This window comes from Crotalus tigris, unplaced genomic scaffold (assembly GCF_016545835.1).
Source record: "Crotalus tigris isolate CLP2741 ecotype Arizona unplaced genomic scaffold, ASM1654583v1 scf7180000017739.2905288, whole genome shotgun sequence".
Classification (NCBI taxonomy): Eukaryota; Metazoa; Chordata; class Lepidosauria; order Squamata; family Viperidae; genus Crotalus; species Crotalus tigris.
Genome location: NW_024096605.1, coordinates 306,482 through 330,590, shown reverse-complemented (window position 1 = coordinate 330,590; position 24,109 = coordinate 306,482). Strand labels below are relative to the sequence as shown.

General features: G+C 40.8%; 1 protein-coding gene across 12 annotated transcripts in view; it reads left to right on the top strand.

Annotated features, from left to right (window-relative positions):
* Positions 1 to 24,109, top strand: part of ABCA4 (ATP binding cassette subfamily A member 4) — a 108,169-nt gene that overhangs the window by 82,702 nt on the left and 1,358 nt on the right. For 4 of the 12 annotated variants that reach the window (XM_039339756.1, XM_039339754.1, XM_039339753.1 and 1 more), the window contains 18 exons: positions 4 to 98; positions 1,303 to 1,335; positions 2,331 to 2,436; positions 2,560 to 2,634; positions 4,937 to 5,106; positions 5,688 to 5,865; positions 6,147 to 6,262; positions 8,933 to 9,080; positions 9,786 to 9,909; positions 12,713 to 12,842; positions 13,007 to 13,127; positions 14,683 to 14,745; positions 14,839 to 14,945; positions 15,732 to 15,879; positions 17,916 to 18,050; positions 21,284 to 21,387; positions 22,654 to 22,746; positions 22,901 to 23,150. In XM_039339756.1, the coding sequence (XP_039195690.1) occupies positions 4 to 98; positions 1,303 to 1,335; positions 2,331 to 2,436; positions 2,560 to 2,634; positions 4,937 to 5,106; positions 5,688 to 5,865; positions 6,147 to 6,262; positions 8,933 to 9,080; positions 9,786 to 9,909; positions 12,713 to 12,842; positions 13,007 to 13,127; positions 14,683 to 14,745; positions 14,839 to 14,945; positions 15,732 to 15,879; positions 17,916 to 18,050; positions 21,284 to 21,387; positions 22,654 to 22,746; positions 22,901 to 23,150 (2,196 nt within the window). Of the gene's footprint in view, positions 1 to 3; positions 99 to 1,302; positions 1,336 to 2,330; positions 2,437 to 2,559; positions 2,635 to 4,936; positions 5,107 to 5,687; positions 5,866 to 6,146; positions 6,263 to 8,932; positions 9,081 to 9,785; positions 9,910 to 12,712; positions 12,843 to 13,006; positions 13,128 to 14,682; positions 14,746 to 14,838; positions 14,946 to 15,731; positions 15,880 to 17,915; positions 18,629 to 21,283; positions 22,747 to 22,900; positions 23,151 to 24,109 lie in introns of those variants that run through there. The other 8 variants (XR_005556294.1, XR_005556293.1, XR_005556296.1 and 5 more) reach the window with 8 other exon arrangements.

Genomic DNA, 24,109 nt, shown 5'->3' with positions numbered 1-24,109 from the left:
TAGAGGGTTCAGCATAGTACAGAAATTCTTCAGGATCTCACTTACCGAAATATTTCTGATTTCTTGGTGAAAACATACCCCACTCTAATAAGAAGCAGGTTAGTTGGGACTTTTCTATTTATACATTTTCCAATTCAGAAGCTATATTGGCAGGTTCCCACATAAAACTAGTAAAAGAATACATTATACAATAGCTTTGTGTGATGAATGAGTCTAGCTAGGAATCTGTTGCAGTTTGTATGAATGGATTGTTGGTATGGTCCTAAGTACTTTTGAATAACAAGTCAGCTGTTCAATTTTCTGTGGGTTTTTTCCAGTTGCATCTAATCATAATACAAATATGCCATAGCAGTATATTTTTTCTGCCTTGTCTCTTTGATATTGAAAAGAAGAGCTTATATGCTATAAAGAAATAAATACATTAATATAATCAAAGCTAATCCAGTACTTGTTTTTTTTTTTTTTAAATGAAAGGGATTATTGTTACAGTGCTCACCAGTTTTTGTGAGGCTCTTCTCGCTAATTCCTAGTAAACTGACCAAATCTAAGTATTGCTTGACTTTCACAAGTGCACTTTTCAACAACCTTCCATCTGCACTATTGGACTGGAAATACAATACTATCCTCTGGCCTTGAGGCATGAAGGAAGTTGAAACTGTCACACAAGTGCTACTATACCACACTTTTTATTTGAGTTTATGCTACAATTCAAGGGCAATTGGATAAGCCTATTATGTAGCTTTCCTACTAGGTAACAAAAACATTGAGACCACTTGTAGTGGTGCTGTGTTTTGCTGCTCAGCTTCAACAGTGCAATCAAAGACACTTCTCAGTGATAAAGTTCCACCGATGTAATCCTTGCTATTTTTTTGTATTTCTCTGTATACACATTTATTTGTCTGTTATGCTTGCTTCTGGCCATAACAGACTTTTGCCTTTTAACCATCTGCTTTTTATTGAAAAAAAATCTCAGTGAGGTTTAATTATGTTCATTTATACAGCAAAATACACATCGAAGAATTATTTTCTATAACTTGTACATTCATAGCTTCTATGCAGGTCAAATGAACAAATAGTGGTAGGAACAGGGATTAAGTGTACAGACTGCATAGATTCAGCCTTTTCACCAATCATCTGAAGAGGCTTATAAATTCCTAAAGTGACATCTCAGTCAGCAGAATAGCCACAAAATCCCCAAGCTGATCCTCATGGCACAGATATAATTTTGTATCTGAAAGAATTTTAATTAATGCAGTATGTTAAAGATTATTACATTTTTAATGTTTTTATTTTCCTTGGCAGCTTAAAGAGTAAATATTGGGTCAATGAGCAAAGGTAGGACAACTAGGTGCTATATATCTTTTGTTGATTTTTTTTAAGTCTCAAAAATTTGATTTCAAATAAATGACAATAAGATTAAGTATTATTTTGTCTGAAATACAAATAGAGGGCTATGCTTGGTTTGGAAACAATACAAATAGTTCTCACTTTCTTCAGTGACTATTCAAAAATATAGCAGTGTGCTGAAAAAATAATTTTATAGCCCATTTATGACCATTTATGATCTTTGCAGCATCCTTTAGTCATATGATCACTATTACAGTGTTGTTCTATTCCCCTTAATCTGTTTATCCCATCTCGCAGAGCAGAGATTGGAGAGAAAGGGTTTGCAAGAGAATAAACTGCTCTTCGACACATTGAAAACAATATCATTGTAGCAGCAGCTCAGGCCTAGGAGCCAAAGGCATGCTCTATAAATTGCTAATAGGCACTTGAGCATTCCAAAGGGCAGGGAAGTGGTTAGAAGGCAAACAAAAGCCAAAGCTGTGATACTGATTAGTTTTATCTCTTTCCAGCCAGAAAACATAGTCATGGTCATGGGATTTCCCACTTAGTGACTGCTTTGCTTATTGGCAGACTTGCCAGTCCCAATCAGGGTCATTAGGTGAGAGCTACCTATATTTATTTTGTTTGTGCAATTCACTATCAACAATGAAAAAATGGGAATCCTATTCCTTTTTGTCTCAAAGGTGCTTTTTCAAAAGTTGACGGAACTGTTTTTATTGAGGAAGAAGATGAATCTTCTTGGATGAGAAGAACTGAAATATCATCTTCTTCTTCCTCAATAAAAACAGTCCAGTTACCTTTTGAAAAAGCATCTTTGAGACAACCATGACCTGGAGGACTGAGAATCTCCATAGACATATTCCTTTTTGTGAGAGAGGTACTGTATAATTATGTTGAAGGAAACTTTTATTGTATTCGTTATTTTTTAAAAGGGGAGTATGGTTCTCCTCATAGAACTGAAGATTATATAATCTTGCATTTAGATATGGAGGAATTTCCATTGGAGGGAAACTTCCAATACTGCATATTACTGGAGACCAAATTGTTGATTTTATGAGGGACGTTGGTCGAATGATGAATATAACAGGGGTAAGAAAGAACTCTTGTGTCTGCCTTGTCACCTGATTATCACCAAATCTAACAATTTATTTAGTATTTATAACACTAAAATATAAACAAGAAATTCTGATCCTTTGCCCTTCTGTTGTCTAGGGTGAAACAACAATGATTGTCGCTAAAGAAATGTCAGCTTTTCTTAAATATATGGAAACTGAACACAATATTAAGGTATTTTAATAATTATTTTCATAAAATCTTGCCTAACTCGATCACTGAAAGTGATCATTAATTTAAAGAGAATAATAACTTTTGTTATTATTCAATTGAGATGTTTGCTTTTTAGTAAGGAAATGGAAGAGTGAATAGAACAAGTTTAATAAAAGTATATGGATTATTATCCATATGAATTATTAACAGATAGTTTGGGGACCTGTAACATATTGGCGTGCCAATACAGCCTTGGATTCAGAAACCTGTTTATTTATGTAATCATTACAAAACATTGCATGTCTTGCTGACTTTGAAGAGCAGCATTTAAAAAAAAAAGTATTGCGTGATACCAAATTACCCAAATTGGTTTTGCAGGTATATTCTTACAATATGAGAGCTGGTCTGGTATAATGATTAAGGTACCTAGAAACCAGGACACTTTGAATTCTAGTCTTGCCTTGGGCACAAAGTCAGCTGGGTGATTCTCAGCCTTAGGAAAGAACCAGGAGCAAAGCACTTCCAAAATTTTGCTGAGAAAACTGCAGGACTTTTCCAGGCAAATACCAGGAGTCAATATTGACTCAAAGGCACAAAAATAAAAATTATGCAATGTAACATTACAACTAAAAAATGAGAAGAGAAAAGAAAGCGAACAATTCTATGAAACAAAATAACCTCCCTAACTGTTTGGATTGCTCACTTTTCTTTTGTGCTTTTTTTCAATCTCTCTCTCTCTCTCTCTCTCTCTCTCTTTCATACGCATGCACATGTGCACGCACACACAAACACACACACTATTCCAGATATTAACACACAACAATCAGCAATATTGAATAGTACTGAAAATTAAATTTAATCTTATAGTACTGTAAAATTATTTTGTTATAATCTAGTAACCAGCTCTTATCAAGCCCATCGTGAGTCATTGGTTCACTTTACAACTGCTGCATTCACTTAACAACTACCCAAAAAGTTTGTAAAATCGGGTTGGTCACATGATCTACCTGTTTTATGACCCTTTACGACATAGGACTGTAATGGGCTGGTTTCATTATGGTTGTATGTACCACTTGTGTAAGCATATCCATTGAAGCTTTCTGTAAGGAAAAGCTTCAATGGATATGCTGTAATTCTGTAATTGTTCTTTAATATAAGCCAGTCATATCTGGATGATCACTAGATGGGAGCAAAGAGATACTGAAAACATTTTGCTTCCATGTAATGTTTGTCTAGATAATTTGCGCTCAGATCAGCAGGCCTATTTAGAAGGAGATGTGTCTCAGAAAAGGTTCCACAAAGGAGATCCACCCAATCCTTTAATATCCCATGATACCAACAAATTAATAAGCAGCCAGGAGTAATTTATATTAGAAACAAGATGAAAAATGCATACCTTATATCCATCTTGAGACTGCAAAACACCAGTACGAGTACAACTTACAACAGTTCATTTAGTGACCATTCAAAGTTACAACAGCACAGAAAAAAAGTGACTTATGATCATTTTTCAGAGTTGCAACCGTTGCAGCATCCCCATGGTCAAGTGATCAAAATTCAGATGCTTGGCAATTGACATATTTATGACAGGTAGCTGTCCCAGGATCACGTGATCAGCTTTTGCAACCTTCCAACAAGCAAAGTCAATGGGGAAGCCAGATTCACTTAACAACCGTATTACTAACTTAATAACTGCAGTGATTCATTTAACAACTCTGGCAAGAAAAGCCTTTAAATGGGGCATAATTTACTTAACAAATGTTTCACTTAGCAACAAAAATTTTGGGCTCAATTGTGGCCGTAGGTTGAAGACTACCTATATATGTTCCAGATTTTAAAAAAATCTAGAAATCCTAAGAAGGATACTATACATCCGGAACTTCAATGGTCAGACTTCTGCAAAGCCTTTTCAGCATCCCTATACATGCATATTAATGCATTGTTATTGTTATTCAAACCAAAGAAGGAGAAAAAAGAAAGTTCTGCTGATTTCCCTATTTAAATATTAAAAACTGAATAAAAAGAAAGAGAAAGAGAAAAAGTAAAGTTCCAGCTTTCCTTGTAATTCCAAAAAATAAGCCAATGCTGAAGTATGAACAAGAGGAAAAAGTTAGCCCTGATTTGTTATGGGGAAAAAACCCAGAGTACTAGTGTGCCTATAATAATAAATAAAACAGATATGAAAACTTTTTAGTTGCTGTCATTAGCAGCATGAGCAGTTAGGCAACATACACCAATCTGTTGTTTGTTCCTGATAAAATCAGAATTTTAAAGGATTCTGACTGGCTGAAATTTATAGTCTTCTTCTCCTTTGTTCTTCCAGGTGTGGTTTAACAATAAAGGCTGGCATGCTATAGTCAGTTTTCTCAACGTAGCCAACAATGCAATTCTGAGAGCCAATCTGCAACAAAATAGAGATCCAGAAGAATATGGGATAACTGCTATTAACCATCCACTGAACCTCACTAAGGATCAGTTATCTGAAATCACTGTGTAGGTAACATTCATTTGCTTTTCTATTTCTAATTCACTCCAATTGCAGTTTTAATTCTATTTCTCCTGCTCCCTCCTTTCTAGAAGGTCTGGGCACCACAGCCTAAAGCTTAGAAAAATATGTCTATTGGCAAGCTAAAAGTATTTAAACGATAGTACTTTTAAAATGCATATTGTACTTCACACAAAATTGGACCCCTTTCAATAAGCAATCTCAAGCTAGTTATATTAACTGCTATATTTATACACAGTTTGCAACAAATGAATGAATGATGGGAAATATATGGTTGCCTCTGCAACAGCAGCCCGGTGCATCTTTTACCAAGTCACAACTGGTTCATATTCCTTTCTCCACCAGTAAAATGAAGCAGGAGGAAAAACTCAATAGTGCAGCCATAGTAAAAGTTTAGCACTAGTAGATTCTGTCAGAAAAGTAGAACTGGGATTGCTGTCTTCAGTGGTAGGTGTACAATCAGCCATGTCTAATGTCGACCTTGTGGTGAAATGTGAACCAAACAAGAAGTAACTTTTGTGGCTTTTGGATCTGGCTTATTGGCTGTCCTTGACATGTCTCACTACAGGCTGACCACCTCAATAGATGCTGTAGTTTCCATCTGCGTGATTTTTGCCATGTCTTTCATCCCAGCAAGCTTTGTCTTATATCTGATCCAAGAACAAGTGACAAAAGCCAAGCATCTCCAGTTTGTCAGTGGTGTGAGCCTTTTTGTTTACTGGTTCACCAACTTCCTTTGGGACATAGTGAGTTCTTTTGCTTCCCTTCATATATTTTTTCAACCGGATGCTACTTACCAGAATGGATAATAATCATGCTGTTGGCAATTATAGGATATATATACCTTTCCACAAGTGTCTCTTCCTGCCATCTTTTTTCTTAATATATATATATATAAAACATTGTTTTCAAAAAATCAAGTAAGGCAGAACAAGCGAATCTCTATTTATTTATCTTACTAAAAGCTATCTTTCTGGATAGCTCTTCAATTTGATACATACTGTATTTTTCTTTTCCTCTGTGCCAGGTGAATTATATAATGAGTGCTGGCTTAGTGGTGGCAATATTCATGAGCTTCAAAAAAAAAGCATACACTTCACCAACCAATCTTCCTGCGCTTATAATATTGCTATTGTTATATGGGTAAGTTATCTAGATGTCTCATTAAATCTGTGAAATGAAACAAATATTAAGGTACATGTTTCAATAAACTTTTTTTTAAACCATAGTACTTCAGTTCTACTAAGGTGACCAACTTTTTTACAATGAAAAGGAGGACACAAATAAATTGAAGAAAAAATATTGTAAATAAAAGAAACATTTTATTCATTGCAACAATAATACAGAATACACTATAATATGATAAATGCATAATAAAAACATTTGTAACAATAACATTTTATATTGTAATTATGCTTACATGCTGCGCCCCCGCCCCGCCAGCACTGCTGCCCCGCCGTGTAGAGCAGGCCCCGTGGCTCCCAAAGCACCAGCTGTGCCAGCTCTGGCCCTGGGGGGCAGCCCGCCATCGACACACCCCACCTGTAGCTGCCCTGCCAGCACCACAGCCCACCCTGCACAGCCCCTTGTAGAGCAGGCCCTGCGGCTCCCACAGCACGGAGGGCAACCAGCCACCACTGCCCCTCACACACCCCCACCCGCAGCAGCCCCGCTGCCCCTGCCTTTTGCACCCACAGCCATTATTGCCCTAGCAGGGCTGAAGATCAAGAGAAAGTTACCATGGCGTCGCTGCTCCAGTCTCCTCCAGGTATCTTTGGGACTAACTAGGAGATGGTGTAGTTGGGTAGCAGGGAGGGGTGCAAAGTTCCTGCCAATTCACCTTTGCTGCAGACAACTTACATGTGCAAAGTTTGCCGGCCAGGTGTTTTGGCACACTCAGCAGCAATTCCTATTGGCTTTCGAAAGCCAACAGGGGGAGTAGCACAGCTACCATCAAAAAAGATGCCGGAACGCCGTTCTGAGCGTTCTATGAGAAAAAAAAGCCCTGCAGATTAGTCTTCAAATATCGAAAAGGAGGACATGTAGGAGGACACTTTTTGAGGGAGGACAGAACTTAAAAAAGGAGGACTGTCCTCCCTAAAGGAGGACAGTTGGTCACCTTAGTTCTACAAAACTCTACAGTTTACCTGCTTATTTCCTAGAATAATTCAAAGTTTTGTTAATTACGTATAAAAACATTACAAATAGTTCTCACTTAACCTTCTGCAATGGGAACCGGCAACTCTGTGCCTGTGCCTGATTTACATCAATTCTGCTGTGATCATTAAGCGAATCGCTGCAGGTCATTAAGTATATATAGTCACATGACTATCATACTATCATATTATCGTAATGGTTTTTGAACAAGCCAGTTGGTAATAATTGTGTAATGCATCATCTTCTTGCCTATCTGTGTTTACTATATAATGCCCCTGCTTATGTTTCCAATGCTTTGTAAAGTTTCACAGAAATCAACTCTCTCCCCACTTCTTTTTAATCACCTTGTGAAGGCATTGGGTGAGCATGAGATTAGGTATGCTGATGATACCCAGGTATACATTTCTATCCTGGATGTAAGAAATGATGCTATCAAGGGTTTCTCTCATTGACTGAAAGCTGTAGAGATCTGAATGGGAGAGAACAGGCTTAGGTTCACCTGTTAAAGATCCACTCTGGGGTCTTCTTTTTCATTACTTCTGATTGGGTTGCCACTTCCCCATATTAAATTGATATGCAACATGGGGATCCTCTAGACTCTTAGTTCCTGCGCAAAACCATTTTGTGCATTGGTTGTGAACATTTCTAGATCAGGAGGTATTGCTTACAGTTACTCGTGCCTTGGCCATCTCTCAACTGCATTATTCAATAAATTCTGCATACCCAATAGCATTTAGACTTACATACTGCCCCATAATGCTTTACAGCACTCTCTGTGTAGTCATGCCTAATACCGAATTCTAGTTTATTTAGACGCTGCACTGAATATTATGATAGAGGTGGTTAAGGGAGCATCTTGCTATACCAAATGGCATTACTATTTAGCAAGCTATACTGTTTCTTAATTTCTATAGGCAGTTCAAGGTATTACTTGTCATCTATAAAACCCTTCATGGCACAAGGCTGGGTCATTCTCTGTTTGTCTCCAATTATTTGTGCCCATCCCACGTAATTTGCCAGGGCTGGTATACTCTGGATACATTCTACTAAACAGTGTCATCTGATGGGACCCAAGAAGTGGGCTTTCTTTGACACTGTAACCTATGGAATAACATGCTAACCAGATAACTCCAACTCTACTGTTTTTGATAAGGCATTGAAGACCAGTTCTCTTCTCCTAAGCACTGGCTCAGGAAGTTAGGTGAGCTGGCTTCAAGTAATTTATGTGGCCAGTTGATTATAAATTTTATTAGTTACGGATATATAAGCTGGCTCATTTTAATTGCTCTGTTATATTGTTGATGTTTTTAGCTGGTAGCTAGCTGCCCAAAGTCACATGGCAAATGAGCAACCACATAAACTGAATAAATTTATAAATAAATAGCCCTTTTCGTAAATTTTCTGACTTTTTTAATGGTTTCAAATGTTCCTTGCCAGCTGGCCTGAATAATAAAGGAGGAATCTTTATGCACAGAAAAAACAAAATGGTCTTTTTTATGTTTTATCAAAAGATAGTCTGTAACAACGTGGCCATATTTCATTCACTATTGAATCAATTTATTGTTCATTATACCACCTTTGGGGAAGGGGGCTTATGGCTGTATATTTTGATTAATTGAATCATGCCACTTTTGCTTCTCGTTGTTCTGTATGCAGATGGGCCATAATTCCTATGATGTACCCTGCCTCCTGCTATTTTAACGTCCCCAGCACTGCCTATGTTTTCTTGTCTTGCGTTAATCTCTTCATTGGTATTAACACTAGTGCTATTACATTTATTCTGGACCTCTTTGAAAATAACGCGGTGAGTGACTTTTCTTAGGCTCGATGGTAATGAAAATACCATACTTTTTAGCTATGCTCCATTATGTCAGGGTATGGTTAAATATATGCTTCCTAAGCTTTAAGAGATAATGAGAGTTTAAAAGGAGCAGCCGCTGCAATGGAAAGTATCAGAAAACATTTGGTATTCATGAACCTTTGCACTATATCTAAATGTTCCAGCATAAGGTAATCAGATATTCTGGAAAATTATATAGAGATGTTGCAAAATGAGGAAATTTCTTTTATAGGTACTATAATATTCCTTTTCTCAAGAAAAAAAAACCCCTTCTGATTTCCTACTGTCACATCTTCATAGTAAAAGATGTTATTCATCAGAATGTATACCAGGAACCTGGTGTAGGAGAAGGAATGGTAAAACCTGGGGGTAGAGTTAAAAGAGGAGTCAGCCCAGTGTTGCTATGTAGCCACCAATGGACTAATTCCAACCCCTCTTAAAGTCAGCTGAACCTTATCTAGTGCCAAAATAGTGGTAACCATTAATTGATTAGATCCCTGTGCATAGGCATGAGTAGTAATAAATCAGTTTAATTGGAACTTCACTATGGTCCTGGTCTTTTGCACTTGACATCTGGCCTCTCATTCTAAACTGAATCATTTTATTTCTAACTTAGGCAGGAACCTTCTGAACCTGTGCAAAGACTAGCATCTGTGTTTCTTTTTTCAGCCTCTCCTAGAATTCAACAAAACATTAAAAAAAGTATTTTTGATCTTTCCTCATTTCTGCTTGGGTCGTGGACTCCTTGACTTAGCCATAAACCAAGCTGTAATTGATATCTATGCACGTTTTGGTAAGTATCTAACAATGGGAGATTGCTCTAGGTCAGGGGTGTCAAACTCAATTTTATTGAGGGCCGCATCAGCATTGCGGTTGCCCTCAGGGGGCCGGGTGGGTGTAGCCAGGGTGGGTGCGGCCTACTGGGTGGGTGCAGCCTACTGGGTGGGTGTGGATGGAGTGGGTGTGGCCTACTGGGTGGGTGTGGCCAGCTCTACATCATTTGCGTGAAGGGTGCCTGTGGGGCCCTGGACAGGAGTGGGATAGTTCTGAGGGTCTCTTGCAGAAGGAGATGGGACCAGGGCAAGTGCCAAGGCATGGTCCACTGGAGGAGCCTCATTGTTCCTCTCAGGCCATGCGGGGGGGGGGGGGGCTTACGGAGCTAAGACTGAATGTGTTTCAGCATAGATGGCCACCACAAAATTGTACATTGGCTCCTGGCTGGCCTGGGCCAGGGCCAAGGCAGAGGGGGCCATTCCCTCACTGTTTCCAGGATGGCTTTGTGGGCCACATGAAACCACTTCACGGGCCGCATCCAGCCCCCGGGCCTTGTGTTTGACATGTCTGCTCTAGGTTGTACTATATTGAAGTCAGCTATGAGCTTGTGCTAGGCTAAATCTTCTGCACTTTATTCATGCTTTGACCAAGGAGGGAAATACATCTTCACCCAGCCATCGGCCTTGCCTGTTGAACTGTCTGTTTTGAACCCTGTTGCTGCCTCTATCCGGGAGAGAGTCCCACCCTCCTGTTGTGATTATTCCCTAACTGTGTTTGTTTTTTTCTTGTAGAAAAAACAGAAGTCCCCACAACAAGCTATTTTACAGGATGTGTGACCAAGTTGGCCCTTGGAGCAAATAGTGCCAAAGGGAGGGGTTAGGGAAGAAAAGCTGGGAAATGAAACTGACCATAGCAATATTTCCCCTCAATGGGAAATTACTTGGTCAGCAACTCTGAAAGAAATATTGCAGAATTGTGCTTGGATGTTTCCTGAATTGTTATAGAGAAAGAGAGACAGGCAAGCTCTGTAGTGTTACTAAGCTGGCAAACTTCTTTCATACCTGCAATCATGACATATACAAGAGCCCTTTAAACATAAAACATTCTTGACACCAGATACCTAAACATAGAAAGAAATTGTAGAATATCAGAGGCTTGCTTAAGTATACAGTTTTATTTTTCTTCTCAGGACTGTCAGCTGAAGGCAATGCTCCAATGAAATATTTTTTCCCCCCTAGCTTAAGGATGCATTAACATCCTCATCAACTTAATCCCTATCTTGATCAAGAAATAAAATATTCAAAGCTAGCTACATAAAGACCCTTGTCTTAGGGTTCTTTTTCCATGTTAATTTCCTTTCCTGCAGTCCATGAGTTGGCACAAAATTATGCGGCGTTCTCTGCCTTCATTGCTGAGCGTCGTGACTTTGCCTCAGTAATGAGGCCACCAACTGGCACTGTCTTCATAGATTCACACAGGATAACTTAGAGAAAGTGTCTAATTGCTCTAGTGTCCCTTGTCAGTAGGAAAAACAACAACCAATTGGTCTCCCTAAAAGAAGAGGCAAATCTTTATTTTTATTTATTAAACTTATATGCTGCCCATCTCACTGGTATAGTGACTCTGGGCAATTTACAATATGATAAAGAGGTAAAAAAAAGAGAATGCAAAATGATTAAAATCAATAGGTTTGCATATGAAACTAAGTACCAAGAGAACAAGTGACATAGAGATGAGAATCTTCTCCCTATTAATCACCCCAAACATAGGGTATCCCTATCGGGAGCCCAGGTCAGCCAGTGGAACCAGGTTTTAAGGCTATTCTGTAAAACCAGGAGTGTATGTGTGTGTGTCTGTGGGAGGGGCAGCTCTCAGCTCCAGCAAGAGAATATTACAGAGAGCGGGAGCCATAACAGAAAAGACTCTTTTGGAGCCAAAATTCTCTGGCAGAGAGGATACAACATAGGGTGCTTCTCAGTGGTGGGATTCAGCCAGTTCACACCAGTTTGGTAGAACTGGTAGCTAATTTTTTTTTGAGTTCAGAGAACCGACTGGAGGACGCCTCCCAGGCCTAGAGCAGCCCACCAGAAGTGCTTGGATGCCACTTCCGGAAGTCCATTCTAGGCCTTGGATGCCCAGGCCTGCATCCATGCAGAGAACCAGTTGTTCAGGTATTTGAATCCCACCACTGGTGCTTCTGCTGGAGCAAGTGAGATGGGCATTGGAATGAAACAGCTTCTCAGAGTTTTGAACAGATAGACAGACCTAAAATCTGGTCCTGAGATAACTCATGAATAAGCACCCTTTTACCCGGCAATATCCAGCCCCAGAGATAAATGGCCAGAGATGATGTTGCACAGTTTGGTCATCTACCCACCTCCTTTCCCAATTTTCTCTCCTGCTTTGGTCCTGGCAATCTGTTCTAGACCATTGGACGCACATCAAAAAAGACTGGCAAGACAGATAAAGAGGAGAACCAGAATAAATGGTTCTTTAAGATCCAACTAAAATATATCCATCCTCCTGCTTTTATATCCTTTGTTTTTTTTTTTTAAAAAAATAACACATTCAAATACCGATTTGACATTTGCATATCAAAAACAAACAAAAAAACTTTCATCTGACACACCTTGATGGTACAGAGAAGTATATAAACTTAAAGCAGCAGTGTGTGACAGGCTAAGTCTTTCAGTTCCAGATCTCCGATTGCACGTATTGGATCTGAATAAACTGATGATCCGAGGGGAAAATTCTCTGTTTCTGAAAAACAATATTCTATCGCTGTGTCATTCAAACGTATTTTTGTTGGTTTCATTCTAAAGGAGAAGAACGTGTCTTGAATCCGTTGTGCTGGGATTTTGCTGGAAAACACATGCTAGCCCTGCCCGTGCAGGGTGTGATCTATTTCATTCTGAATCTTCTTCTGCAACATAGTTTCTTATCTACTAGATGGTAGGTGGAAAAACTCTTGGCTTCAGAGGTCTTGTGCTGAGGATTAGTGAATTCCGTTGGGGTGGGAGGTGCCTGTGGTGGACATCCACCATGAAAATGGGATTAATATAGGCTGCTTTTCAAGCACAAGCTGAATTACAACTCCCTTATTCTGAGTTCTTCAGGTTTCTCCAAAATACTCTGGGGCCTATTATGGAAGAAGACGAGGAAGTTGCAGAAGAAAGGAAGCGAATAATGAAAGGAGGGAGCCAAAACTATATTTTGAAATTGCAGGAATTGACTAAGGTAATTTTTCAGGAGTTATTCTAAAACATTTGTGTCCTTTAGCTTTGTCTTGGAAAAGAAAATAAGCATTAAGAAATACCTGCTTCTTTGAGGCACTTCAGGGATGGCCAGGACATTTTGCTGCTAGAAGAAGAAGCAAAGTTTTCTCCCTCATCTGTTTTTCTCCTGAGTTTGATGCTGACCGGCCTATTAGTTTTATTTTCTCTTGAGTTGTAGAGTTGTCACTTATTAACATTACAGGATTGGTATGTATGTATTTATAAAATACAGATAGCATCTCAATCCAATTAGGCATTACACGTAGTCCTCAACATATGACCATAATGGAGCCTGTCATTATGGTCATAAATCGTGACAGTTGTAAAGCAGGTCAATATATTTGTTGCAGGGATTTAATATATTTCTTCGTTCAGTTGTGTCTGATTCTCGGAAACTGCCTGTAGAAGTCCAACAGTATTCTTGGCAAAGCCATTGCCTCCTTCCTAGGGCTGAGAAAAAGTGACTGGCCCAAGTAATTCAGCTGGCTTTGCATCTGTGGCAGGACTAGAATTCAGTCTCCTGGTTTCTAACCTGGCGCCTTAACCACTTCACCAAACTGGCTCTCTATTTATATATCATTACATAAATGTATCATTGCATATATATTATGTGAGAAATCACTATTCTGAAAGCCATATCTGTAATACTTTGTTATGGAAGCTATATATAAAATAAGGTTGTTGTGGTTTTTTTTAAATCTTGCCTTGCTATTACAGGAAGATCTCGACTTACAACGGCAGTGAATCCTGCCCATTAAGGCAGTGGTTCTCAACCTTTTTATACGGCGACCCCGGTCATAAGGGGTCGCCGTATAAAAAGGCGGCCCCTGAGGGAAAAAAGGCGGCCCCTGAGGGAAAAAATGGCGGATCGCGTTGTTTGGCGACCCCCGTAAAATGGTCGTTCGACCCCAAATGGGGTCGTGACCCATAGGTTGAGAACCGCTGCATTAAGGTCATAAGTCATGCAGTTATAAAGCATGTGACAGATCTGATTTTACAAGCTTTTTGTGGCATTTGTTAAGTGAATGCCGTGGTTGTTAAACAAACCAATTGTTCAGTATAGGCCAGTTTGGCTGAAAACGAGAAGTAAATGCCAATTTGGGGCAAAAAAAGTCATAAAACACTGTCACAGGACTGCAGGACACTGCAAACAGCTGAAAATGTGACTAGAGGGGACAGAACTTTGGTACTGGGTCATAAATACACCTACGGAGATCCTGGTCATAAGTCAAGGACCATCCGTAATAGGAATATTTAACTTGGTGGATTGTTTACATTTTATTTTCTGTTGTGTTGTGCTGGTTTTCTCCAGTTGGTACAGTCCAAATGCTTTGGAATACAGTTTCTATTATCTGTCAATTAGCCATGATCATGACAATAGGGACTGGGCAAAACAGCCATAGTCCACTGCATCTGGTGACTGTCTAGTTGGAGAAAGCCGCTTATCTCTTTAAATAATACGTGTCCTTCAACTGTCTTCACATGAGGGTTTCTGTTGAAAAAAATTCTTATTCCAGATATACGCAGGAAGGCGTGTACCAGCAGTAGATAGACTCTGTGTTGGGGTTCGTCCGGGAGAGGTGGGTTACGACTCAGTTACGCAACACATTTTGAATTATTTCTTTTACAGTAAAACTCTAGAAGTAACCAGCATGTCTTAAATTATAATTTAGTGCTTTGGTCTCTTGGGTGTGAATGGTGCTGGTAAGACAACAACATTCAAAATGCTGACCGGAGATATTAAAGTAACCTCAGGAGATGCTGTTGTGGTTGGTCATAGGTGAGTCCTGACAAATGTTAGAAGAGTTAAGTCCAAAGATTTTACTTTATATCTGGTGATTGCCATCACATTGCCCTTAACAATTGGTCTTTATTTTCTGTTAGGGATATGAAGTAAATACTTATTTCTCTGTATAACGGCCCAGGTTCAAGACCTGAGCACTGAGCAACAGGCTGAGCTCCTGTTATTTGCTCCAGATCCTGCCCACCTAGCAGTTTGAAAGCATGCACATGCGAGTAGATAAATAGGTGCCACTTTGGGAAGGTAACAGCGTTCCATGCACCTCAGTGTATAGTCAGTATGTGATCTTAAAGCTGACTGTTCTGTCTACACAGATATGAGTCTATAGTGAGGATTTGAAACATTATAATGGATAGGAATACCATTTTTGAAATTTAGTGTGCACTCAACTTTGTATTGTTTGCAAAGGATATCGTTCTGTGCTGATGCAAGAACAAAGTGCTGTATCCACAATATTTCTAGAAGGTGTATGTTTAGTTGTCTTATTTCATCGTACGGTAGAAGTAGATAATATTTTAATCTGCATTTTTATTTTAATGTAAGGCCATTTTGAATAATCAGTCAAGCTTTAATTAACAGGGATTTAATTGGATTTTAATCTGTTTCTTAATCTGTTACTTTAATCTTTTAATTACAAGGTATTATTTTATTAAATTACTGTTATACCGTAGCTGGAGACTTTTTCTCTCTACAGCTACTGTACTGATTAAATCTGGCTCTGTAAAGATTTTTTCTTCTTCCTTTTATCACTTTCACTTTTGCTAGCATATTGACCCAAATCTGGGATGTTCACCAAAACATGGGCTATTGCCCACAATTTGATGCTATTGATGAACTACTAACAGGAAGAGAACATTTGTTTCTCTATGCCCGTCTACGTGGTGTCCCAGAAGCTGAAATTCAGAGGGTAAGGATGATTATTCTTCATTTTCTGTGTGTGTTTTGGGCTACGTCTAAAGATACCTATACAAGAAAAGATGGCTTTTGTCAGCTAGAACAACAGATCGTATTAATTCATATTAAATTTTTAAAGAAAAAATATGCATTAGTCTGTATGTAAATTGCACTGTCTTCTTGGCTCTGCACACTGTGCTGCTGTTGTTTCTCTTTCTATGTAGCAATCTTGCATGTGGTGAACTCAAACTACAAAATAGTTTCTTCAGTTTACAGAGCGCCTTTACATTACCGAGTGTGCACCCGTGAAACTTAAAGTAGTGAAGTTGTTCTTGCTTAAGCTTGCAATGGGGATAGCTCAAGATATAGTACCGTGTATTCATAGTAACTGTTACCCACATGATGTTCGTATTGCATCAGATTGGGGTGAGGACAGTAAATGCTATGGCAATACATTTCAGCTAGAATAAAAATCTTATATATGTGTATAAGTATGTATGTATGTATGTATGTATGTATGTATGTATGTATGTATGTATAGGTATAGGTCAGGGGTAGGCAACCCAAAACACTCAAAGAGGCACTTGGACCTGTTTCCCACCAAAAACAAAACACTGAGAGCCACAAAACCCTTTTGACATCTAAAATGAAGATAACACTGAATATATCATAAAGGTAAAGAAGGATATATGCAGTGTTATCTTCATTTTAGATGTCAAAAGGGTCTCTGTCTCTCTCTCCCTCCCTCTCTCTCTTTCTCTCGCTTTCCACTCCCTCTCTTTCTCTCTCTCTCTTTCCTCTCCCTCTCTTTCTCTTTCTTCTCCCGCTCTCTCGCTTTCTCTTTCTCTCTCTCTCTCCTCTCTCTCTTTCCTCCCCCCTCTCTCTTTCTCTCTCTCTCTCTCTCTTTTACTCTCCCCCCCTCTCTCCCTCTCTCCAATCTTCTGCTCACCTGGCAAGCTGGCTTGAAGCTGTTCTCCCACAAGCTGACACACATTCTTATTGGGTTAGCTCAGGGGTAGGCAACCTCAGCTCTTTTATGACTCATGGACTTAACTCCCAGAATTCCTGAGTCAGCATAGCTGGGCTAGCTAGCTCTCTCCTGCAAAGGAAGGAGCCTGCCCAATAAGCTTTTCAGCTGATCAGAGAACAGCGTGAGTCCACTCTCTTTTTTACACACACAGAGAGAGGGGGAGAGTGCAGGTGCCTCTCTCTGTCTCTGTCTCTCTCTCTCTCTTTCTGCAAATGGCAGAGGAGGCTGGGAGCCGCAGCAGAAGGCTCAAAGAGCCGCATGCAGCTCCGGAGCCGCAGGTTGCTGAACTGTGGTATAGGTATACTACAAACCAACATCATGAAACTAACAGTGTGGAGTGCACGGGCTGAACTCTTTCAGCACTCATAGCAAGATGGTAAAATCTTTCTCAGAGGCTGGGTTCACCACTGCATTAAGCCATTGTTCAGTTTGTCTGGTTTTAGCCAAGCATGATCATGAAATTCCCCATTGTGGTTTGGCACCATTTATGGCTTGGTGGGTGGGGATCAACAACTTCTTCAGATAGCGGGCGCCATTACATGGTATCATAGGTGTCCAGAATAAAGATATAAATTGTTTCAAAGCCCATTAGATTTTGGCAATCTCATACCTAAAATCATGTGTGAGATGCATATCTGTATGAATACCATTTGGAAGTGCTTCAAAGTTATTTCTAATTTTCAGCTCCAAGCTTCATTCTGTTCTCTTCTACTATGACTTTCTCTGGCTCCTTTTCCTCTGGAATATTATCAGAACATGATATTAATTCAACATGTATATAATACGTACAGAGATTGCTAACACTAAAGGACATGAGCTTCCCATTGAAGCATCCTTTATGACTACTTTCCCTAATCTGATGTCCTCCCAATTATGACTATCCCTTGTGGAAATGATTGCAATTTTGGTTCCAGATTGCGGTAGGCCATTTTGTGAGAGTCCCAACTATAAACCCATATAATGGACTGGATTAAAGTCATAATATTTTACATAGATGTCAAGATCTTGATTTTTTTTTTCCACAGGTGGCAGAGTGGGGAATTCAGAAACTTGGTCTGTCGCAAAATGCAGATCAGTTGGCAGGAACATACAGTGGCGGCACCAAAAGGAAACTTTCCACTGCTATTGCATTGATAGGCTGCCCTCCCTTAGTCCTGCTAGTAAGTAGCTTTGCAATAAGGTAACCAGTGGTGGGATTCAAATATGTGAACAACTGGTTCTCTGGGTGGATGCCGCTTCCGGAAGTCCATTCTGGGCCTGGGCAACAAAAAATTAGCTACCGGTTCTGCTGAAGGGATGCAAACCGGCTGAATCCCACCACTGAAGGCAACTATTAATTTCTAAAACAGCTTTGAAAAACTGAGGAAGAAATCTACTTCAATAGCCTTTGCAATCCAAAGCTTTATCCCACCACCATGTGTCAGATAAGGAGAATCGGGACCACACATTAAGTTCTAGGTAGGATGATTTATTGCTCATGCCTATCAGCACTAAATTGGCATTATCTAAGGTTCAACAGAATTAAAGAGTGGTTGGACTGAGCTGTCCTGTAGGAATATATCAACTCTAGATTGATTCTGCTCTTGACTCCACCCTTAGGCTTTGTCTATCCTTCCTCTACACCAGCGGTTCTCAACCTGTGGGTTGCAACCCTTTTGGGGGTTGCACGAGCCTTTCACAGGGGTCGCCTAAGACCATATTTCCGATGGTCTTAGGCAGGGCTTGTCAACCGCCTTCTCTCCCTCCCCTCCCCTCTGTTCCACCTCACTTGTTTGTGGAAAATATGCTGCTTGGCGGCAGTCTGCATGAACTCTACCAAATGTGCCCTGCAGGGGGCGTATGAAGAGCACAGGCGCAGAGCAAGGCCCTGCCCTCCCCAGGGACTCATTGTGCAGCAACCGGATTGACTTCTTCTCATGCACGCAGGTCAGCGAAGGGGAGGCCACCGCAGCACCCAACTCCTGCGCCCGTCAGCTGGCGACCACCAAACTTGCGCTTGTCAGCCTGGAGGTCTGGTGACGGCCGCCGGTCTCCTTTGCTACCCTGCCCATCCTCGACTCCTCCGTCCATTCATGTCGAGCCCGCCGGGGCTTGACAGGGAAAGAGGGAGGGAAAGAGGAAGGGACTCCTCCTCCTCTCCTAAGCTTCAAAGCATGATCGGCTTCCCAAGGGCGCCACAATCCTCATGAAAGCAGGGGGGAGAAGTAAAGGGGGTGAGAAAGCTCGCGGCAGGCTTGAAGGAGCACCTGTCAGTGTTGGTGGAGAAAAGGAGCCCCCTTTGGGAGGAAACTGCCACCTTCTTCTCCTTGGCTTTGCATTTTGGCAGCCGGGCTGCCAAGCCTCTGCTGGCTGGAACTTCCTTTGCTTCCCTCCCTCTTGGTCTCTTCCTCCTTCCCTCCCTATCCCATTGTCTCTTCCTTCCTTCCTTTCCTTCGCCTCCCTCTTTGTCCCTCCTTCCCTCCCTCTTTCCCCTTATCCCTTCCTTCCTTCCTTCCTCCCTCCCTCCCTGCCTCCCTCCCTCCCTTCCTTCCTTCGCCTCCCTCTTTCCCCTTGGCCCTTCCGTCCTTCCTTCCTTCCCTCTTGTCCAGGATCGGGGCAAGCCTCTATAGCTGATCCGCGCTTCCGCTGAGCAGCCCAGAAGCAGATCAGCTGTAGCAGCTCTCCTGCGCCCCTGCCTAGCAAACTTGCTCAAGCTTTGCTGGAAAATATGCCGCTTGCTAATTTAGCAGAAGCGTGAATCAGCTGTAGCCTGGCGAAGCTGAGCAAATGAGCTGGGCGGAGCTCTCCTCTGCCTCTGCCTGTGCACTGGCAGGTTTGGCATGTCACCATGGCCACTGGCAGCAAAGCCACCAGCCACACTGGCAACCTGTCCCCCTCTCCTTGTCCCTTCCTGGGCACGGAGGGGGAGAGGAAGGAAGGGACGAAGAGGAAGGAAGGGGCAATGGGGGAAGGAAGGAAGGAAGGAAGGAAGGAAGGAAGGAAGGAAGGAAGGAAGGAAGGAAGGGAGGGAGGGAGGGAGGGAGGGAGGGAGGGAGGGAGGGACAAGGGGAAAGGGAGGGAAGGAGGAAGAGACTAAGAGAGAGGGGAAGGAAAGGAAGGAAAGAAGGAAGGAAGGGACAATGGGAGAGAGGGAGGGAAGGAGGAAGAGACTAAGGCAGGTGAAGGAAAGAAAGAAGGAAGGAAGGGACAATGGGAGAGAGGAAGAGAAGGAGGAAGAGACTGTGAAGGAAAGGATGGAAAGAAGGAAGGAAGGGACAATGGGAGAGAGGTAGGGAAGGAGGATGAGACTAAGAAGGTGAAGGAAAGGAAGGAAAGAAGGAAGGGACAATGGAAAAGAGAGAGGGAAGGAGGAAGAGACTAAGGGAGGTGAAGGAAAGGAAGGAAAGAAGGAAGGAAGGGACAATGGGAGAGAGGGAGAGAAGGAAGAAGAGACAAAGAAGGAGGTGAAGGAAAGGAAGGAAAGAAGGGACAATGGAAGAGAAGGAGGGAAGGAGGAAAAGACTAAGGGAGGTGAAGGAAAGAAAGAAAAGAAGGAAGGAAGGGACAAGGGGAGAGAAGGGAGGGAAGGAAGGCAGGCACCACCCCAGTCCCATCCCAGAGACCCACAGATTCACCCCCACAGGCACTCTGCAACCTGAGTGATCAGCTGGCCACGCCCCCTGGCCATTGATCACGTGACCCTGGGACACTGTGAACGTCATAAGTATGAATCAGTTGTCAAGCATCCGAATGTAAATCACATGACCCTGGGGATGTTGCAACAATCATAAGTGTGAAAAATGATCATAATTCGCTTTTCAGTGCTGTTGTAACTTCAAACAGTCACTAAGCAAATTGTTGTAAGTTGAGGACTACCTATACTTTCCCATTTTCCTTTTTTTGGGGGTCAAGTTTTTGATACCCCCCCCCCAGCCAGCTGGATGGGGGGTTGGAGGTCACCATAACATGAGGAACTGTATTAAAGGGTTGTGGCATTAGGAAGGTTGAGAACCACTGCTCTACACCATAGTTACTTTTGGTTTGAAATAGCTCTTTGCAAATTCTGTTAATAGTCTTTTTGTGTTGTCTTTCTTCTACTCAATTAGCATTGATAAGCTAGGCCTTCTTACACAATTCTGATATCTGAGGTACACGTTTTCTTCTGAAGCATGAGACACATAGCATCCAGACCTTGAAAAAGTTACTTTTTGGCACATGCAAGAATAAGCATGTTAAACCCCAAAAGAGGAAATATGTTCACTGTCTTGAGTTATCTGTAAACATAATAAAGGTGGGATGTAAACAAACAAATAACCGGAACTCCGAAAATATTACTTCTTTTACAAGTGAAGAGAACTGCTTCACCATTTGTTCTTGAGAAAATATACTACTTGTTACATTCCTGTTCTCATAGGACGAACCAACTACGGGAATGGACCCTCAGTCCCGACGCCTCTTATGGAACTCAATTTTCAGTGTGATCAGAGATGGAAGAGCTGTGGTTCTTACCTCCCACAGGTAATGTAAGTCATGCTCCCATCAAATTAAATCGAATCATACATCCCGGTTAGCACTCACAGCTCATTCAGATTCATTTGCTCCATTTCAGATTTCAGCTGGAAAGGGAGGATCCCCAGCCTTTGCTTCTGCCCTTCCTTCAAGCAGTTACTGTCTCTTGGCATTTTATCTTCACTCCAAGCCTGCTGAGATAGATTAAGCTGGCAGATAATGATTGGCTCAAATCATTGAATTAGCTTGATAGAGGAATGGGGAATTGAACTCCAGTTTGTCTGGGTCCAGTCCAGTGTGCATTACAATTATACTTTACAGTCTCCTTATTTTACTTTTTGAAAATTACAATTTTATGTCCTGCATTATAAATCTTTAGGTTTTAGGTAAGATGGCTTCAGACAGATATATAAATCTTATTTAAGTTTGTTTAAGTGTGGAATGTACCTGCTCCCTACTTCATCTTTAATCCATTGCAGGAGGCAGCAGAGAAGGGATTGTCTTCATATCACATGAGAGGATCAGAAAATTGGTCTAGTAGCAGCCCTCAAAGCTTTGGGAAATGGCTGCCTCATACTTGGAGAATACAGGTGTTTTGGTCTTTGCAAATGCCTTGACTGTCCTCTAGAAGTCTTGTAGATGACTTGCACCTGCTTTTTATTTGCCATTAAAAAAAAAACAGCTTTGCGGAACAAGCAAGAAAGAATGGTCATGGTTAAACACGAGAATGCTCCAAATGAAAGACAACAGTATATACATTCCATGAGATAGTGGGAATGTACAGCAAAAGCTTGTTGAAAAGCTTTGTAAATGCTAAAATGTAAATATTGTAGACTGATGACTGACAGCATTCCAAACCTTTTATCAATTATTTTTGAGAAAATAGAATAGGTAGAAAAAACAATGAGAAAATGGAAACATCCCCTACAATGAAATTCCAAGAGAATTGTAGTTTAATGTAGCCCAGCTCACCAAGTTTCTTCTTTTATAGCAAAGCTTAGCTCTGAGAGCACAGTTAAGATAATGCAAGCTGTTCCTGGGTTTGCAACTTGCTCTCCATTTTTATCAGTTAGCCTTGAAAGTCTGATGTGGGAATGGAACTGATTATTGTTAGGAAAGGATTTAGTCTCCCCACTTCCTGTCTTCTTAAGGGGTTTTTTTTTCTCATTAATGTAAATAAAACCACACCGGTCACCAAAGGAGATCCATTTGTTGAAAACAGATTCTTGTTTTGTATATTAACTGTAAAGTGCAATGTGTTTCTCATTTTATAAGCATGGAAGAATGTGAGGCGCTCTGTACACGCATAGCTATCATGGCTAAAGGCACCTTCAAATGTCTGGGCACCATCCAGGATCTCAAATACAAGTAAGCTGAAGATCGGTATCTCATGTTCATGGTTAAGGATTTATGAAAGTATGTAATTTAATAATTATGTGCTCTCTTTATGAAATTTCTCATAGAATAAATGTGAATATTACTGCACAAACATATAACTTAATAAATCATGGCTATCTTACAGATATGGAGATGGCTACATTGTTACCATGAAAATCAAGGCACCTAAACTTGGATTACTTCCAGATCTCAGCCAAGCAGAACAATTCATGTGCCAGAACTTTCCAAGAGGGATAAAGAGAGAAAAGCACTATAACATACTGCAGTACCAAATATGTACCTGTTCACTGGCCAAGATCTTTAGATTGATTCTCTCCAACAAAGACAACCTAAATATTGAAGAATACTCTATCTCACAAACTACCCTAGATCAGGTAAATTAAAATATTCTGAAAATGGGAATCTTCCACTCAGTGAACGTGAACAGCCCAACTACAGAAACCAATTCAGTACTGTATATTAGAAACTGAGGTAATTCAGTTTCCCCCTTTGGGGCAGGTTCATTTATTTGTAAGTGCAGTTGAGTCACGTCCAGTGGGTCTACTTTTTATAGACATTTCAACAGCACTTATCTTTCTAACATTTTTTGTAGTTGCAAAGGAATTTCACGATATTCACGGTTTGGTTTGGTTTCGGATTTCTCTGTCTCCGTAGAATAGTGATCCATTTGCTGCTTATACTACCTTTATTTGGATTTAATGCGGACTTATAAAGGGAAGGGATACGCTCCCCTAAGGAGGTACATCTGATGGTAGCCATAAGAAGAGCCTTCTCCACGGTGGCTCCCTCCCTCTGGAACATCATCCCTCCAGAAATTAGACTGGCCCTCACTCTGACACTCTTTCGGAAGGCCCTGAAGACGTGGCTTTGCCTGTGGGCCTGGGGAACCCAGAGTGGGATGAAGCCAGTGGTGGGATTCAGCCGGTTCACACCAGTTTGGCAGAACCGGCAGCTAATTTTTTGTTGCCCAGGCCCAGAATGGACTTCCAGTTGTTCCATATTTGAATCCCACCACTGGATGGAGCCCATTAAATGCTGAGATGATGTGTGTGGTCACTGAGGGGACAGTGGGGGGTTATTTTATTATTTTTTTATTTTGTTATTATTTTTATTCTATGTTTTCAGTAAGACGCCTAGAGTCGCCACAAGCAAGTAGGCTGCTTTATAATTTTTCTTGAACAAATAAATAAATACATTTGTTGGCAGAGAAAAGTTTTGTTACATATGCCAGCTTTCAAAATCACCCTAACTTAGCATACTACTACTTTGGACAGATCAGCCAGTGAATGAAATCTTAACTTTCTGGAGAGCTTCTGGATTTATTTCCTCCCCT